Genomic DNA, 17,660 nt, shown 5'->3' with positions numbered 1-17,660 from the left:
AGTGTTAAGTAGGGGTTTATGAATAAATAAATATATAAAAGGAACGGGGTCAAGGAAAGGGGGAGAAGGGAGGCAGCTTCAAGAAGGAGCAAAAGAGAAGGAATTCTCGAACTTCAGTGAGCATACAAATTACCCGAGGATCTTGTTAAAATGCAGAGTCTGGTCTAGATCTGAGGTGGGGCCCAGGAGCCTGCATTTCTAACAAGCTCCCAGGTGATGTGGATGCTGCTGATCTGTGAATCACACCTTGAGTGGCAAAGCACTGACCAAAGTGGTGGAGTGGGTCAGAGTGAGGCTCAGGGGCCAGACCTCCTGGGTCTGCCCCTTACTAGCTGTGGACCTGAACATGGGCCATTAGTTCTCAGCTCATGGAATCTCGATGAGGCTTGGGCTGTGAGAAAATACATGTGAAGTATGTAGCACTGCAGCCAGACGTCAGCGTTATTACAAGGGGATGCCTTTCAGTACATGAAGTTGAAGGGACAGCACACTGAGTCTATCCAATTACAAAGAGAACATAAAGAAGGATTTTAGATTTGTCTAAATCCCACCCTTTCACTCCACCTTCTTCAAACTTGGAAGAGAATTTGTGGATCATATGCCCACAAGATAGAGCAGAGGCCGAATGAAGGAGAGAGAAAAAAGCAAATGTGGTTAAGTGGTAAATCCAGGTGAAGGATGTAGCAGTGGCTGCTGTGCTTTCTTACAATTTTTCTACGGGTTTCAAATTTTTCAAAAGGAAATTGAGGAAGAAAAGTTAGGAGTCTCAAAACATCCCTACTGATTTGTTCTGAACTTAAAGGCTAGGAAATGTTAAGGGAAAATAAAAACTCAACCTGCTAGCTCAGCTGGTTGGAGCGCAGTGTTATAACACCACGGTCAAGGGTTCGGATCTCCATACCGGCCAGCCACCCAAAAAAAAAAAAAACCATAAAAATCTCTTACTGATGTCAGCAGGTTATTTAGAAGCTGGTCTGGACCTTCAGTTTTTGCATTTTGAAGAACAGATCTGCGTAGCACCTTCACCCCACACAGTGCCTGTCATATAGGATACAATGACAGTTGGCAGGAAATGGTATTACAAACCATAGCCTGAAGCAGTAACACAAACGAGGAATTTCAGGCCCAGAGAGGCATGATGGAAACAGCCTGCAGTAAATCCAGGATCCAGTCCAGATCCCAGGTCCTACTTCAGCTTACTACCAATTAGAGCAGTTGTACCTTTACAAAGCACTATCACATGTCATTCATGGGATACACCCAGAAAGTACGGTAGCCTCAAAAAGTGAGGATGTCCTTGCCCCAGACCACACCCTGGCTTCACACAGCCCCTTTTCAAAACACCACAGTGCAGGGAACAGTTCACTCTTTATTTATGTCAGGCCCTAGGTCACTTGGAGCTGGTATACTTAGTGACAGCCTTGGTGCCCTCCGACACAGCATGCTTGGCAAGCTCCCCAGGCAGCAGCAGACGCACGGCCGTCTGGACTTCCCGGGAAGTCAGTGTGGTTCGGCCTGAGTACTGGGCCAGCCGGGCAGCCTCACCAGCCAGCCGTTCAAACACATCGTTCACAAATGAGTTCATGATGCTCATGGCCTTGGCAGAGATGCCGATGTCCGGGTGTACCTGGAGAAGCAGCAGGACCGCTCTGTGAACTGGGGGCTCTGCCTGCATAAGCCTCAGCTCTGCGCTAGGGACTCTAAGGAGCCAGAGGTAGGAGGCAAGGCTTTGCCTGCCCCTTTCCAGAGGCCAACATACATGGAAATAGGGATTTGTGTTTTCTTTTTACTAATGTCCAAGTTTGAAAAAAAAGCTTCTCTAATGCAAGAGGTTAAGTTCCTTGTGAAAGCACATGTAAGCATCTATATTTAACTAATGGGATCACTTACATATGCATCTTGCTTTTTTCATTTAATTCACTTGCATAGTGTTCTGTGGTATGGCAGAATCATAGTTCATATCACCTTTCCTCTCAATGGATATTTAGGTCGGTTTTTGTTTGTTTTGCTATTAGATTGTGCTATGGTAAATATATTTTTTTGAGCCTTGCATGAACATAATGAAGGTTAGTTATTCCTAGAGGTGAAGTTCCTAGAGGTGGAACTGCAGGGTCAAAGGGTTTGTGTGCTTAACTTAGTAGGCAGTTACCAAGTTACTCTCCAGTGAGCACATCTATATGACACAATCACAGCACCAGACTAGGCAGTAAGAGACCCGTGTTCTGCAGCTACACCGTGAACCACTCTGACCTTGAATAAGGCACTTTATTTTGGGTCTCAGTTTCTTCTTCCATCACACAATCTTTTGAACTAGGTGACCCAATGACAATCCTAAAATGCGAGTAGGAATACCTTGTTAGGTGTGAAGTGGGAGAGATGACTGCTTAACCTCCTACATTGAGCCAACAGTGCAGAGAGAGCCAGAGCCAGAGCCAGCCGCTACTCTTCCCACCACCTCTGGTAGCCCCCACCAGCAGGAAGTCTGCAGCTGGTACAAGGCTGGTTTAGCCTCAGTCCCCTCTGTTGTTATCATACCTGTTCTTGTTAGGAGTGAGCAGCAGTGCCACCCTCAGTGAAAGGTAATGGGCTACTCTCTTAGCAGCACTCTCCTCTGCAAGTCCAAGCCTGGTCTAGCCCTTCAGTCACAATTTTTTAGCCCCAAAGTTGGGCTAAGCTACAGGGTTCAATAATACCTGCTCCCACCCCACATTCTTCAGGACACTGGAGTCTTGTCGCCTGGTGCTTCCCTTCTGGCCCATCCACGTCAGCACCAGCCCCACCCTGTGAGATCATTCCCAGACACCCAGCTGTCAATTCACTGAAACTGCTAATGGCACTCAGACTGGAGACAGGCTCTGTCTCTGGGACCTAATCTAATCTAATTTAGGGAGGTTGGAGAGACCCCAGGGCGGGTAGCATAGCTACCCCTGCCTCCTCCAGCCCTGGCTCTGCTGAACAAGGCAGTGGCTTTGAGGTGAGGCCAGGTTGCTTTGGATTCTCCAGACTGGTTGTTGGGTACCCATTGGTGCTCAAAAGTGTTTGTCAGTGGGCTGAGTCCCAGGAGTAGCTGCTTCTCATGCATGAATAAAGGGCACCTGCAGCCCATGTTAGGGGAGAGGGATTGCAAGAAGGATGCTGGGGACTTACTCAGAGCCAGGGAAGCCCAGACACTACCACTATTGGGTCACGTGACTCAGTTACTCCATGGAGCCTTAATGGGCCTGTTTCCTCATCTGCAAGGCAGGTAAACCCTACGCCCCTCAAGCACGGAGTGCCGCTGGTCTGGAAGGCCCTCCCCAGACTCCAGCCCACACTAATTTCTCCTCTTCTCAGTCATCACCAATACTGTTTGTACCACAATGTGTTCAGCACCTAATCACCTTCAGCCTAACAGAAAGTGTGGTCTTTCTTGTCCTTTAATTGTATCCCACCTAGTGTTTATATAATCATCTTGTCTGTCCAAAAGCCCTGTAAACTTCTGAATGGTGGTGCGGAGCATGCTTTAAGTGTCTCCTGCCTATCATGGTGCACAAGATTGGGTCCACCCACCTCAAGAGGGGCACGGCCTGCCAGCACTAAACCCAGAGTCCTGGCCTCCAGCCAGCACCCTTTCAAAGCACTTTGCCAGTAACCCCACATGCATGTGCTTGCTCCACACACTCTCACCTGCTTTAGCACCTTGTAGATATACATCGAGTAGGTTTCCTTGCGCTGGCAACGCTTTTTAGACTTGTTCCCAGAACTGCGGCCTCTGTGGCCCCTGGATGGCGGCCGCTGCTGCTGCTGCTGCTGCTGCTGCTGCCCACTCTCTGTGTTCATCCTCCTGCTCCTCGGAACAGCCCCTTCCCACCCCTTGGAGCCACTTTTTGAAGTCAGCTGCCCCTCCAGGTGTGGCTGGGGGTGAGCACCTGGGATAGAGGGGTGGGAGGGGAGGAGCTCAGCTCAACCCTACCCAGAACATGCTCTGGGTTAACCTTTAGAGAGATTAATTGCTCCCTCCTTTTCTCCCAAGTAATTTCCTGCCTCTGAATTAAGACACATTCACTAGGGTCGGCCTGAGTGCTGGGGGGTTCCAGGAGGACCACAGCGTCCCTCCCCAAGAGAGCCCAAAAGTAGAGCTGAAGAGATAAGACTGGTCCATGTTAAACAATCAGAGAAGAGTAACAGGACTAAATTTAGGGTGTGGTACCCAGAGGGCCAGAGTAGCCAGAAGCTACTCTAAATGGGGATTGGAAGCTTGTCTTGTGGAATGGGTGCGACTGGGAAGAACGGGGAAGAGAAACATGTAAAAAGCAGAGTGGAATCAGTGGGTACACAGTAGAGGCTTGCGCTGAAGGCTGAAGATGGAGCAAAAGGCTGGGCCTGGATGAGGTGCTGACATCAGGAAAGCACCCCAGGCTGGGAAGAGTCTGACGTGGAGGGTGTTTAGGAAGCAAGCAGCAGAAAAACAATGGGTGCTCTCCATGAAGCAGACGTGGGGTCCTTGCGGAAGTTAGCTGCAAAGGGAAAAGGCCATTGTGAAGTGGGCAAAGTTAATTGTCTCACTTAGCACCTATGTGTGAACAAATATTTCAGGTCCTTGAATGCTGTGATTAAAAAACCCTGGAGCAACGTGAAAAGTACAGGCTTGGGGGAAAACAGGATATTCCGAATGGGGCGGGGCTTGCGGTAAGAGTACCAGAGACAAGAATCACCTGCCAGTGTGAGCCCGCAGCTGCCACCTCATCAGGCTTACCTCTCCACCTGGTTTCCAACATCTGGCTACACTGTACTTACTAAGGTTTTATGAGGGCTAGCAGAACATTTCTAACCCAAAATAAGGCACTGCTAATCTTAGAAATACATACACGTATTTATAAATTACGTATTTTTATAATTATGTAAAAATTATATAAAAATAAATTCATATATCTTTTTATCCTCTATTTTTGGTGGCTGGCCAGTACGGGAATCTGAACCCCTGACTTGGTGTTGTAACACTGTGCTCTGACCAATCGAGCTAACTGGCCAGCCTAAAATATTGTTATATGAGAGGAGTTGCATTTTGTTAAATTTATAAACATTCTTAAAATGATTAAGATTGGCTTTTTTTTTGGACAAATAAGCTGACTAAACTACTTTCTATCGTTTCTGAAGACCTCTGGTCCCTTAGCACCTCAGATACAGTGCCCTGGAGATCCCAACAGACTTTACCTGGGGGTCTTAATTATACCCAGGCACTTCCTTGGCTGCAGTCCTTATCTCTCACTGTTCCCATTATCCCAGCAGCTCCCTCTCCGGACACCATTCTCCCCTGAACCCAGGCTCTGGATACTTAGGACAGACTGCCTGAGCACCTCTGCTCCAGGGCGCGCTGGGGTGGGCAGGCGGGGCAGAGGACTCCTGGCAGTGTCAGCTGCTGCTTCTCAGGGGATGCGCTCATTCCCCCTGCAGGGGGCGGCTCTGAGACCTCACAGCCATCTGAGAAGACCTTAAGCATCTGTCAAACTAGAGCGCCAATCCCACCTTTCTGGACAGCTACTCAGGAATAGCAACTCACTGCTATGTCCCTCCCTTTTGAATATTTCTGTCACCTACTATCTAAATCACAAATGAGCATCTGATTTATGTCCTTCCTATGTCTTGTTCTCTAGTCTTGTTTGCTTCCCACTAGATCATGAGCTCCTTGGAGGTTAAGATAAGACACCATCTGGGACCGCCCCCCCCCCCCCCCCCCCCCCCCCCCCCCCGTCTTAGATGTACTATAACAAGTACAGGAAAATTGTGGCTGTATGTTTTTCCAGAGATGGCTGCTGAGGTTCCAGAGGTGGAGGGATGAATTCACACAGATAAGGATGGCCACTGGTGTGCCTGGAGGCACAAAGGCTAGAAGTGCTATTCAAATTCAAAAGAACCAGACAGGCTGGAATTAGTGCTAATGAAAATTAAGGCTACGGACAAGTAATACAATAAAATTTCCTGTATCTCATCAGGAAAAGTAGTTGACAACACAGACTCCTGACCATTCTGCATCTCTCCCATTCCACCAAACAGAATCAATAGGTCTGGAGATCAGGAATCTGCATTTTAAACAGTGTCCCAAGTTTTGTAGTGCAGCTGGCAGCAGGAGAGCCTCAGATCACACTCTGAAAACATGCTCTAGGACAGTAGTTCTCAAATTGCAGTCCCCAGAGCAGCCACATCAGCATCACCTGGGAACTTGTTAGAAATGTTAATGTTCTTGGTCTCATCCCAGACCTACTGAACCAGAAACTCTGAGGTGAGACCTAGTGATTTGTGATCTGATGAGTCCTCCAGGTGATTCTGATCCACAAAGTTTGTGAACCAAGTGCATAAGAAAAGGCACAATTTCAAATCAGCAGAAGGGAGAAAGTTCTTCCAGCTCCTATGGACAAGTCTTCAGTCCCCATCCATTCCACTGCCTCTGGCCTCAGCTCTTGCTGAGGGGAAGTGCATGTTGGCACTCTGCAGGGAGGAGGGGAAGGCCCCAGAAACCTGAGAAGGAAAGTAGGGACCATGGCTTCCTCTTTCTTTATTGGACACTTTGTAGATGTCACGCAGGTCTAAAAGTTACACTGTTAAATAATTATTTAAAAACTGACCAGGACTAAGGCCCTGATCCAGAGCTCCAAATCAGAAGCAAAAAGGAATGGGGGGTGGTGGGCTGGGGGTTATTCCTCCAACATCACCAAAACCCAGAAAAAGAGGATCCTAAGCTCCTTCACGGGCCAAATCCAGCGCTTGGGCCCTTGGGCTAACCCTCAAGTGCCTCTGGCTGCATCACTCTTAGGGTAACGTAGCCAGCGAGGGGTTGGAGGAAACAGCCAGCTGAATCCAGACATGGACAAATGTAACTGGAAGGAGGACAGGAAATGGACAGGTACTGTCCAGCTGTAGATAACAGAGTGCAGCAGGTGGAGGGGCAGGGGAGAGGCTGGGGGAGCAGTATTGCAGCAATGCAGGAGTGTAGCCCCAGGGTCCTGTCCTGAGCGGCTGGCCAGGGTAGCAGCTGTTAGTCCCCAGATGGAGCTCCTGACCCAAGCCCGGGCAGAGGGCTCACACATTGTGGGTCCTCTTGGTGAGCTGGGGTTCCTCATCTACCAGCTTGGACTTGAGGTGTTCTTTGTAGGCCAGGATGTCTCCAGGCCACTTGGTGATTGTCTGCTTCTCACAGACCCAAATTTCCTGTGCAACCTAGAAAACAAATCCTAGACTTAATCCTGGCTAGTCACTTTCCCCACCCCTGTCCAGCAGACTGTTTGTTCTGAGGGGCTTCTAGGAAGAAAGCTCCACAATTTCCTCCGTTCCCCCTCTCAACCCTCAACCCCCAACCAGCTCACTGTTGCACTACCTCTAAGTTCCTTGGGACGGTCTAACCCATGGGTACCATAACCAGGTTCTGGCGCCTTCCAAGCCAGGAACTGCAGTGTCACCCCTACTGTCAGTTCCCTTGCAGGGTCTCAATCTGTTTAGAGGCTTCACACTCAGCTTCCTTTTTTCCACCCCCAACTTCTCCAAAGCTTCAGAGACATGATCAGCTGCTTTTTCCTCAATGACTGATGGAAGCCCTCTGTCTCATCCAAATCCTTCTTATTAGAATGCTATTTTTGGACTGAAGCATCTTGGGACAGTAGTAAAAAAAGGACCCTGTTCTCTACCCAACTCTCTCCCCCATCTGGGCCAACAATGCCAAATTGGCTAACATCCCCTAATAGTTAAGGCTTTCTAAGTAGCCCCAAAGAGCTATAAGATCCTGTCCTCACCACTTGTCTAAACCCTGAGCCCCTTCCCTGAATTCAGTAAACATGCATTCTGTGCTGTCCCTATGTGTGCCTCTAATGAGCTCCGCCCTACCTTCTCCTAGATGCCTCTGCTGTGCCTCCCTCCCCGCCTGGGCTCACCTGCTGAATGAGTCTGAAGTCATGGCTGACCAGCATCATCCCACCCTCAAACTCATTGATGGCATCTGCCAGTGCGTCAATGGTCTCAATATCCAGATGATTGGTGGGCTCGTCCAGGAAGAGCATGTGGGGGTTCTGCCAAGCCAGCCAGGCCAGACACACTCGGCACTTCTGCCCGTCCGACAGGTTCCGGATTGGACTCACCTAAATGGAACCATGACATACACAGCACGACTCATCTCTCTTCCCATCTCTCCCTGTTTCCTCCATTAGTATCGCTGCCATTTTACAAAAAGTGAGGCTCAGAAAGACCCAAGATCACAAAGCAAGATAGTGGCATGGTCTTGCATCTTGAGGCCTGAAAGGGACACATCTGTAAACCTAAAGCCCTTGCCATTACCGAGCCCATACCTCTCAATCTCTTGGCACTTAAATCTCAATGAACTGGAGCAATCCATGGGGATCTTCAGTTCCAGATGTGAATTCAGGAATTTGTTTTCTAGACTGCAAGCCCCCTTGCCCTCAAGCACTCTGGTGCAAGGGCATGTGAGAGACTGGTGCACTATCCTTGCCCTCCTGGATGATGAAACCCAAATGCTCCATTACATAACAACCTGGAGTAAAAGAAAGGTACTGGGCTGTCTTAGGAGCTGGAATCTAATGGAGGAGACTCTGGGATAGCTTCCAAACCTGGGTTGCCAGGACTGTCCCCTGACCCACCCAGCCATGGTCTTCTGGCTATCTGGGATTCTTCCCATGATCTCCTCTATTGACCTGCTGTTTCCCGGTGAGACCGTATCGCCCAATGATCTTCCTCATTTCTTCCTTCTCCTTGATCTCTGGGTAGCACTTCATCATGTATTCCAAAGGCGAGAGATCTAAGTCTAGCTGCTCCTGTAAATGCTGCAGGAAAAATGGAAGCCACCCAGGTGTGACTGGTATCGTGCTTCAAAAGGAGCCCCACTGGGTAATTCTGCTTCTACCCAGGCACCTGTTTAGGATTCAAGGAGAAGCAGGTAGCAGCTGACTAGGCTGGAATTCCTTGGGGAGAGGGGTGGCTGGAACTGGCCAGATGTAGCCCCATCCCACACCCTGGGCAACAGCCCCAACTCAGGCCTGTACCTGATGGTAACGCCCTATCTTGACATGGGAGTGTTTCCGGATCATCCCATCTGTGGGTAGTAGCTAGGAAGAAAAGAGTAGTGAGTGAAACCATAAGCACGAGAAAAAAGGAAACCCGGTAAGAAGCAGACATAGGCCGAGGGGGCAAACACACACGTGTTCACCCTGAACAAGATGCACACGACTTCCTATGCAGAACTTACATCACCAACTCACAGACTACTATTCTGCCACTCTAAAAATCTTCAGGAAGATATACTGAAACAGATTTCTCAAGACAGGCAAAGATACAATTTATTAAGTAGTTATGAAGTGTCTACTATAGAACACACTATATGCGTAACAAAAGACTTAAATGTAAGTACAACAAATATTTTCTAAACTAAAAACCTATCTCTAAACGCACAGACGTTCTTATAAGAGGATACTTCTAATGGCTCGTGGAAAAATAGAATTAAAAGATATACAAATCTTTCCATGAACTTTTTGAAGATACCTCATATTCTAAATGCTCTGATTGAAACAGAAAAATGCCTGAGATACATGCATGTCTTCATACACACACACTCACGCTTTCACACACAGACTAGAGAAACCAGCCCCAAGCCTCAGCACTGTCCATCCATAACATTCCCTCTTTCTCCCACCTGCCCCCACCTGCTCCAGATGGCTCGCTTGCCACCAGGGTGCTCAGGCCCTCTAAGAGTAGTTGCCCCTGTATAAGGTCCCTCTTCCCGACACAACGTAAGTAACTCCTCTGGGAAGGAGCTATGCCCACCTTGGCTCCTTACCTCTCCAGTTAGCAGCTTGAGAAGAGTTGATTTCCCAGCTCCATTGGGCCCTACCAGAGCCACTCGTGTGTCGAGGTCAATACCAAATTCTAGATTATTGTAGATGCAAGGCTGAGGTGGGGATAAGAGAGAGGACACAAGGCTAGAGCGCAGATCTACTCCAACTGTCAGACCAACACCGCTGAGTCCCAGTCACCAATGAAGGAGGGAGAGAAAGTGGAGGAGGGAAGCACTCTTACAGCAGACCGCAATCCACTGCCTCCACCCACCAACCCAGCAGAGCAGTTTTCCCTCCAAGTACTCGAAGAAGGGCCAGTGTGAATCCTTGTGTGAGGCACCCCAGCTACCATGCCTGAAAATCCCCTGCACTACATGGGTTAGCAGGTGTGTCCAGCATAGAACAGGAGAGGATCCCACCAGCTGACACTGCCCCTGTAACATGCACCCCAACCTCCCAACCAAACACAGGTGCTCACACACATGCCCTGGCTTAACTTACCCCATCTTTTGTATACTTGAAGCTCACATTTTGCACCATAATGACGGGTGGGGGGATCTTGCCACACGGTGGGAAATAAAATGACAGTGTCTAGGAAGAGAAGAGGGTATTTATCAAGTTGGTTCCTTTCTTATCCACCTCACCTTAGGCCACCTAATCCCCCCCCCCGATCAGACCCCACCTTGTCACTCACGACCCTCTCCGTCAGTCCTGATGCCATCATTTTCTGTAGTGTCTTCTCCTTGCTCTGGGCCTGCCGAGCCAATTTGGCACTGCCATGACCAAATCTAGCAATGTAGTTCTGAAAGAGACCAGAAAGGGGGCTTGGAGTGTGTGCAGACACCAAGCAACTCATCTCCAACCCAGGATGGAAAGTGATGGATGACGTAACTTTTTCCTGACTGCCTGCAGCACCTCCAGCCTCCCAAAATGCCCTCATCCACCTCCCCTGCTTGATCCAGATGGGACAGCATGGGCCTGGCCCTGCAGTCTCCCTACCTTCATGTGCGCAATCTGATCTTGCTCCCAGTGAAACCTCTTCATTTGGTTCTCCTCCAGCTCCAGCCGGGTCTTCACATACTGATCATAATTACCCTGCAGGAAAATGTGCCAGGCAAGTCGGGCAGCTTTAACCTGGGTTTTGGTCCTGGGTTCTCAATCAGTTTAGGGGGATGAGGGATGGCACTGACTCAGCTCTGGTTCTAAGACTGTGCAGTAAGAAAAGAGGAAGTGCATTACAGCGGCATGTCCTAACCCAGAATTTGAGGTCTTTTCAATTTTGTGCCTCCTGCTCAGTCCAGCCAGGGACAGGCTCCAGATCAAGTCTCTAGCTTAGAAAGGCACCCATGGCCTTGGGACAATCATGGTCATACAGACCTCATGAGGCTCAGAGACTTCCAGCACCACCACCTACCATTCCCCATCCCTAAAGGCTGAAGCCCCATGTAGACTTCACTAGCTGTCCCCAGGAGGGAAAAAAGATCGATCAGATTTAAGGCCTGACAAACCCTGCACAACCGGACTGTCATGGTTTCTATCTGCAAAAAAAAAAATGGCCTCTAGCTAAATGGACAAGAGCCTAACAAGTAAGTTGCAGGAAATCCATGTAATGAAAGACTATGCAGTCACTGAAAAGAATAAGATTGATTCATACATACTCGTATGGAAAGCAGTCCAAGATATATATATATATATATATATATATATATATATATTTTTTTTTTTTTTAAAGATGACCGGTAAGGGGATCTCAACCCTTGGCTTGGTGTTGTCAGCACCACGCTCAGCCAGTGAGCAAACCGGCCATCCCTATATAGGATGCGAACCCGTGGCCTTGGTGTTATCAGCACCACACTCTACCGAGTGAGCCACGGGCCGGCCTAGTCCAAGATATATTAAATTTAAAAAGCAAACTACAGAAGAGAATGATTATTAAGGTTACAACTGTATAAAGAGAAAAGGACATATGTATATGTGAAATTTTCTACAAATGCTCAGAAATACAAAGGAAATATCTGGAAGACCCTATAAGAAACTATTAATCTTCCTATGGTGAGTATAACTATGAATGAAGAGTACTTCTACTTTTCATTTGTTATACATTTTTTGAAATATAATAAATGAAAAGGCAAGGCACAACAGTGGGCCATTCAGCTCCTGACCCCTATTCTTCTGTGGTCTTGGAAGGAGGGGTAAATGTGCTGACAGTCCTGAAGCAGAGTTCAGGAGCCATTCAAGAAGGCTGAGGGGAGCAGGGCCTGCCTGGGCACCACGAAAAGTCAACTATTTTGCCATAAGGCAAACATACACTATATGCACAGGCTGCCCACCCATGGCCTATGGCCTGAAAGCATGACTTTGGGACTAAAATAAAATAGGCTGCAGGACTCCTTTGTCTACATCTTTTTATAGCAAAAGGTAGAAAAGAGCTGCTACGTCTGCTTTTTTTTTTTAAAGGAGAATGTTAGAGATTACCACAGAAGAAGTTGAGAGACCCACTCACCGTATAATACTTTAGTTTCTTGTTGTGCATGTGAATGATATTGGTACAGACACCATTCAGAAAATCCTGGGAATGGGAGACGAGGACCAGGATGCGCTTAAAACTGCAAAGCCAAAGAGAACCAATCAGGGAGGTGCTCAAAAATGGGAGACAGTTGACAATAGATGAGCTGAGAGTCAGGCCCAGAAAACCTTCATTCTTTCCCATCCTTACACCTAAGCACCCCTTATACGTACTGTCCAATTCCCGGCTGTCAGCAAGCACCTAAGCTACCACTACACAGTCGATCTGTGCAGGGTATTTTGATGCCTTTCAAAGTGTGATGAGACAGCCTGAGTTTCCTCAATCTTCTGTTCTAATTTTCAACAGAATGGAGTGGAGATGACAGTAACAGTGATGGTAAAAAGAAAAATGTATGGACACAAATATATCCATATATATACCCAAAACTGGGAGCGAAGAACTGGAACAGATGCACTAAAAACCACAATACTTTTCTTTTTGAAAGAAGGTACTAAATCACTGTACCAATAAAAGTCTTTTTTAAAGTTGGTACGACTTTATTCAGTTCTTTAGTCACAAAACAACCATGGCCATATTGGCTATTTTTCCCTTTGTCACTACATCATGATCTTAGATGGGAGACTCCCTTTATATGATGTGCATAAAAACAGTTAAGACAAAAAATTGTCTATAATAAAGATGTATTTCAAATATGGGAAAAACCAAAAGGTTTAAGAAAAAAGAATCACCCATTTCAGACTAAACAAAAACAAAAAGGCCAGCGCTAAAGGTGCTTATCACTTTTCAGTCTGGCCTTCACTTTGGCCTTACTTCACTTTTTGACTGCTCTAATATCAGGGCACCCTGGGGGCATCCACTTTCTTTGGACTCTGCTTGACTCCCCCTTCGAGACCTGCCCACTCCCATCTCCCACCCACTCCCCTTACGTTTTCAGTTCTTCTTCCAACCACACACAAGCATCTAGGTCCAGGTGGTTGGTGGGCTCATCCAGGAGCAACATGAAGGGCCGAATAAAGAGGGCTCTGAAGGACAAGAAAGGAGACAGAAGCCCCTCAGTATAAGGTTACATGGGAGAGGACCAACTCGCCTGCTACATGCAATTCTGGTCAGGCTTGGCTTGAGTCCTGAAATCAATTCTAGGTTCTATACCCTAGGGGAAAGGGGAGAATGAAGAGAAAAACCAGAGATGAAGAGCAGAGGTTAAAGAGTAGAAAAGAGGGCTCAGGAGCACAGAACTGTATTCTGGAGATAAGGCTGTAAAAGTCCTTATGAGTCTGCGAGCCTTGTACATTGAGGTTGATGACCATGAAGAAGACAAAAGGACACAGAGGAAATAAATTGCTACAGCAAAAAGTATTCAGGTTAGAACTATCTGGTGGGGACGCCAGATTCTAGCAAGGAATCCAAAGAATGTTCTTCTCTTAAACTAGAACTTCAAGATGAGAGGAGCAAGGGGATAGGATCTAAGGCCCTAGTTCCCAAACCTGCAGTTGCCACACCGTGGGAACTCATCAGAAGTAAGATCTCTGGGCACTAAACTCCAGCATTCTGACTGCATAGATCTTAAGAAGAGGTTGGGAAACCTATGTTTTTAAAAGCTCCCTAGGTGATCCAGAGGTGGCTAATCCTTATTAACACATGGAACCACTGCTCTCATGTTCTAAGGCACACACAGGCACTTTCTAGAGCAGTGGATCAAGCCTCAATAATTCACCTGACAGAGGATGGTGGGGTAAGGAATTACTTATTTTTCTAGAGACTCGAGATCACTGAAGGAATGCTAGTCTACAAAAATTTGCTGTGGGTCAGGCCACAAGAGGATAAGACCAGATATCATAATATCTATCTAATATTTTATCTTTATAACACGAACTAGCAGGGCTGAAGCATAAAAAACAGTGGGAGGGGAGTCAGGAGAAAAGAAAGAAACAGACCTAACTCCACCACTTTACCCTGAGGGATAGGGAGTGACGGGGTAGTGAAGGATGGAGGGACTCACCTGGCAAGGGCAACCCTCATCCTCCAGCCCCCACTGAAGTCTTTTAGCTTCTTGCGCTGCATAGCAGGTGTGAAACCCAGTCCGTGCAAGATCCGTGAGGCCCTCATCTCCGCCTTGTCGGCATCCAACTCCTCCAGGCGCTCATAGAGCTCCATGAGCTTCTCACACTCCGCTGTGGGCAGTGCGTGGCCGTGAGGCTCTCTGGGCTTTCCTGGGAGGAAGCCCACCCCCACCCCCGGGTCTGGAGCCCTACCGTCCTCGTGAGCCAGCCTCTCAGCTTCCCTCTCCAGCATGGCTCGCTCTGTGTCGACCTCCATCACACACTGCAAGGGTGTCTTGTCACTAGGGGGCATCTCACGAGTCAGATGGTAGATGTCAATGTGCTCAGGAATGGGCACTTCACGTTTCCCGATAGCAGAGAGCAGCATGGACTTTCCTGAGAGAGAAGACACTTGGTACAGTGAATTCCCCTGTGGTTCCTCCACTCCAGCCAAACCAGGACCTCATCAATTCTTTTGGTACCTTCCTTCCCTTTATTCATTCAAATCCCATTACCCCCTACCCTTCCAACTTTCCTCCAATTCTTGTCCCAACCCTCCTCTGTAAAGTCTTTTTCATTTACAATAGCCTCACACACTGCTGCCACCCACCCCCACCAAGTTCTCCAGCACCTACTGTCTGGAACTACTCATGTACTACTTACCACATACTACTCTGTATTGCCGCTTCCTTTTCCCTTGTCTCCCACCCATATTGCAAACACCTTGCTTTGTACACAGCTGGTGCTAAATAAATACTTGCTGAGTGACAGATGAGCCAAGGAGAGATACCTCCCACTTTGCCTTCCAAGAGTCTCACCAATTCCATTTAAGCCAATGAGGCCATAACGACGGCCTGAGTTTAATTCCAGTTTGGTGTCACTGAGCAGTTCTTGACCATGAAAAGTGAGTGAGAGGTTGATAATGTGGACATCAGTACTGTTGGGGTGAGAGGCCAGGACGCCAGTAACAGCTCGAGCAGCAGCTTTCTTCATCTCAAAGTCCTCTAGCTCCTTGGTCAGCAAATCCACTTCTGGGAACAGAAAAGCAGTTTGGGAAGAGGGCTGCAAGACAGACTTAGCTCTCACACAGAGGCAAGTCCTGAAGGACTTGGGCTCAGAACAGGCTGAGCACACTCGGATGTTTTACAAGCTTTAAAACAGAGTGAATACTGACACAAATCTGCCCTAACACCCTGCTTCCTTGGACACCTTTTACTCTGCAACCTGTCCTTTTAATTCTAACCTCTCTTGTCCTTATCTTGTCCTCTCGTGCCCTTGTTCACTCCCATCATTCATAATTTCCTGTCCTTTGCAACTCTGGCCAGGAATAAAACTTCCCCATGGTCTGACTTTATTACACCATCTTTCTTCCAGAATTCTTATCCTACCACCCAACTTTCTCCTCTCCATCATTTTCAACTCCTTTTTTTCTGACTTCCTGTCATGATTTGCATACTAATTCTCCTTTCCTCTTCAAACATTTACTTAGTGTCTTCTGCAAGGCAGGTCATAAAAAAAAATGTGACGCAAGACATGGTCCGGGCACTCAAAGATCAAACAAGTTAGATGAAGAAACAGAAGATACAATGTAAAAGTAACACTATAAAATAGCACAGGGGATATGGTGAACGGAAATATTATGAGATCAGGTTTGATTGGGAAAGGCTTTGCTATCCTGAACTGGGCCTTGAAAGAATCATCATATGTAGTTAGCATAAACACTGTAATACTAGAACTTAGTGTGTAAAAAGAAATGTGACTATTCAAGGGACAATGAATAGTATGGATGGAGCACAGGGCCTATTTAGGGAGTTTTCAAGAGGCAGGGAAGAAGGATGGGATTAGACTGCCAAGGGCCTGGAATATTCTTTATCACATGCTACCATGTCTCCTCATCCAGACTGTAAGTTATTGGAGGGCAGACTGTTTATATAAAAATATAAACAAACAGAAAGGCAGCTCTTTCCCCAGAAAAATCAGTAAAACAACTTATAAATTACTCTCTTGTTGGTAAAATCACTGCCCTATGAGGACAAGGCTATAATGTGGCAAATCATCTGGCACATTGGCAACCATGTGTAGAAACGGTAATGAGAAAGGGGCAGGGAACTGACCTCCTTCCCACTGTCTAATAGACAGGGCAGCAAGGCAGCTCAACAATTCCCATATTTGCTTGCCGCTATGTACCTGAGAACCTGCGTTCAGTTTCCTTGTTTAATAACAGGGTGGCACAAACTCCAACTGCTGGTTTGGTTTACTGTGGAAACCAAGATTCTGACTCTGACTGGGACATGTATTAAGTCTTAACAACTCTCCCAAGGAACCCGGCCCTCCCTAAATTCACCTGTGATGTCTCTGCCATTGGCCTCCTCATTTTTCTCCTCTGCCACCTGTGGTTCTGTAACAGCATCTCCGTTTTCTTCATGTCCCTTTCTGGGCCGCTGTCGAGCTTTGGCAGCTTCCTTCTTTTTAGCTGCCTTCTTCTTGGCCAGGTCAGAGGGCATTGTGATAACCACAGGGGTATGTTACAGTTTTTTTCAGGGAGCCTGAAGGAAGGCAAACAAATAGCCCCAAACTCTAAACTTACTGGTAAGGCTGCCTGGGCCCCGCTCCATCCCTGTCAGGAATTTTCACATCAAGCCTCTGATGTCCTGCTCTGTCCCTGTTTGGTCTCTCCCAACTGTCAGGGTCTCTCAGGTCAATTCTGACTCTCAGCTGCTCTTCTAACCTTAGCATCTCTTTCCTCACGCTTTGCCCACCAATCCCCACGGACTGCCTCACTTTGGAAACGCTCCTTCTTCCAGGGCTTCCAGTCAAGAACCAGGTTCTGCCCCTCGGCAGAGGTTCCCGTCTCCGGTTTCCCCACAACTTGGCGCTCCGCACCCCAACCGGCCGCCTCACTCTCCCGGCTTCCGCCTCGCGTCCGAATCGGGCCTTCTCTCCGCCGCCCCCTCCACACACCCAGCTGTCGGGCCCAGCTTTTTCCCGGGACGAGTGCGGTGAGCCCCCGGTGAGTCCCCTCAGTCTCCACGCTCGCCACCCCTCGAACCTTCCCCACACCCACCCGTCAGCTTCTCTTCCTCGGCCCTTTCTTCTCCCTCGCAGCCCCCTCCATCCCGACCCCGTCCCTCCTTCCTGTTCTCGTCCTCCCTCTCCTTCTCCGGTCGGCACCCTCCCCCGCAGCGCCCCTTCCCCCCAACTCACTGGGCCTCGCCACTCGGCCTCTGTCGCAACAGAGCTGCTCCTTGGGCTCCTCCGCGTGCGGCCGGCTCACTAGCCAAT

At 48.1% G+C, this 17,660-nt stretch overlaps 2 protein-coding genes across 4 annotated transcripts; both read right to left on the bottom strand.

Annotated features, from left to right (window-relative positions):
• Positions 1-1,388: 1,388 nt before the first annotated feature.
• On the bottom strand, positions 1,389-3,906 carry LOC134379620 (histone H2B type 2-K1). Its single transcript, XM_063098630.1, has 2 exons — positions 3,667-3,906; positions 1,389-1,627 (listed from the first exon to the last, which is right to left on the bottom strand). Exons 1-2 carry the CDS (start codon positions 3,817-3,819, stop codon positions 1,391-1,393), a joined length of 390 nt encoding a protein of 129 aa, XP_062954700.1. The 5' UTR covers positions 3,820-3,906; the 3' UTR covers positions 1,389-1,390.
• Positions 3,907-3,975: 69 nt separating this feature from the next.
• Positions 3,976-17,660, bottom strand: ABCF2 (ATP binding cassette subfamily F member 2). Of its 3 annotated transcripts, none has more exons than XM_063098629.1 (16): positions 17,583-17,660; positions 16,723-16,924; positions 15,197-15,409; positions 14,592-14,774; positions 14,339-14,510; positions 13,266-13,361; positions 12,316-12,418; positions 10,812-10,907; positions 10,495-10,614; positions 10,314-10,403; positions 9,815-9,925; positions 9,024-9,086; positions 8,676-8,804; positions 7,902-8,105; positions 7,061-7,194; positions 3,976-4,496 (listed from the first exon to the last, which is right to left on the bottom strand). In XM_063098629.1, exons 2-16 carry the CDS (start codon positions 16,880-16,882, stop codon positions 4,493-4,495), a joined length of 1,878 nt encoding a protein of 625 aa, XP_062954699.1. In that variant the 5' UTR covers positions 16,883-16,924; positions 17,583-17,660; the 3' UTR covers positions 3,976-4,492. The 3 variants fall into 3 exon arrangements, with proteins under 3 accessions (XP_062954699.1, XP_062954696.1, XP_062954698.1); XM_063098626.1 differs by lacking the exon at positions 3,976-4,496 and adding an exon at positions 6,005-6,495; XM_063098628.1 differs by lacking the exon at positions 3,976-4,496 and having other exon boundaries at positions 6,509-7,194.

This window comes from Cynocephalus volans, chromosome 6 (assembly GCF_027409185.1).
Source record: "Cynocephalus volans isolate mCynVol1 chromosome 6, mCynVol1.pri, whole genome shotgun sequence".
Lineage (NCBI taxonomy): Eukaryota > Metazoa > Chordata > Mammalia > Dermoptera > Cynocephalidae > Cynocephalus > Cynocephalus volans.
This window is presented reverse-complemented; position numbering and strand designations above follow the sequence as displayed.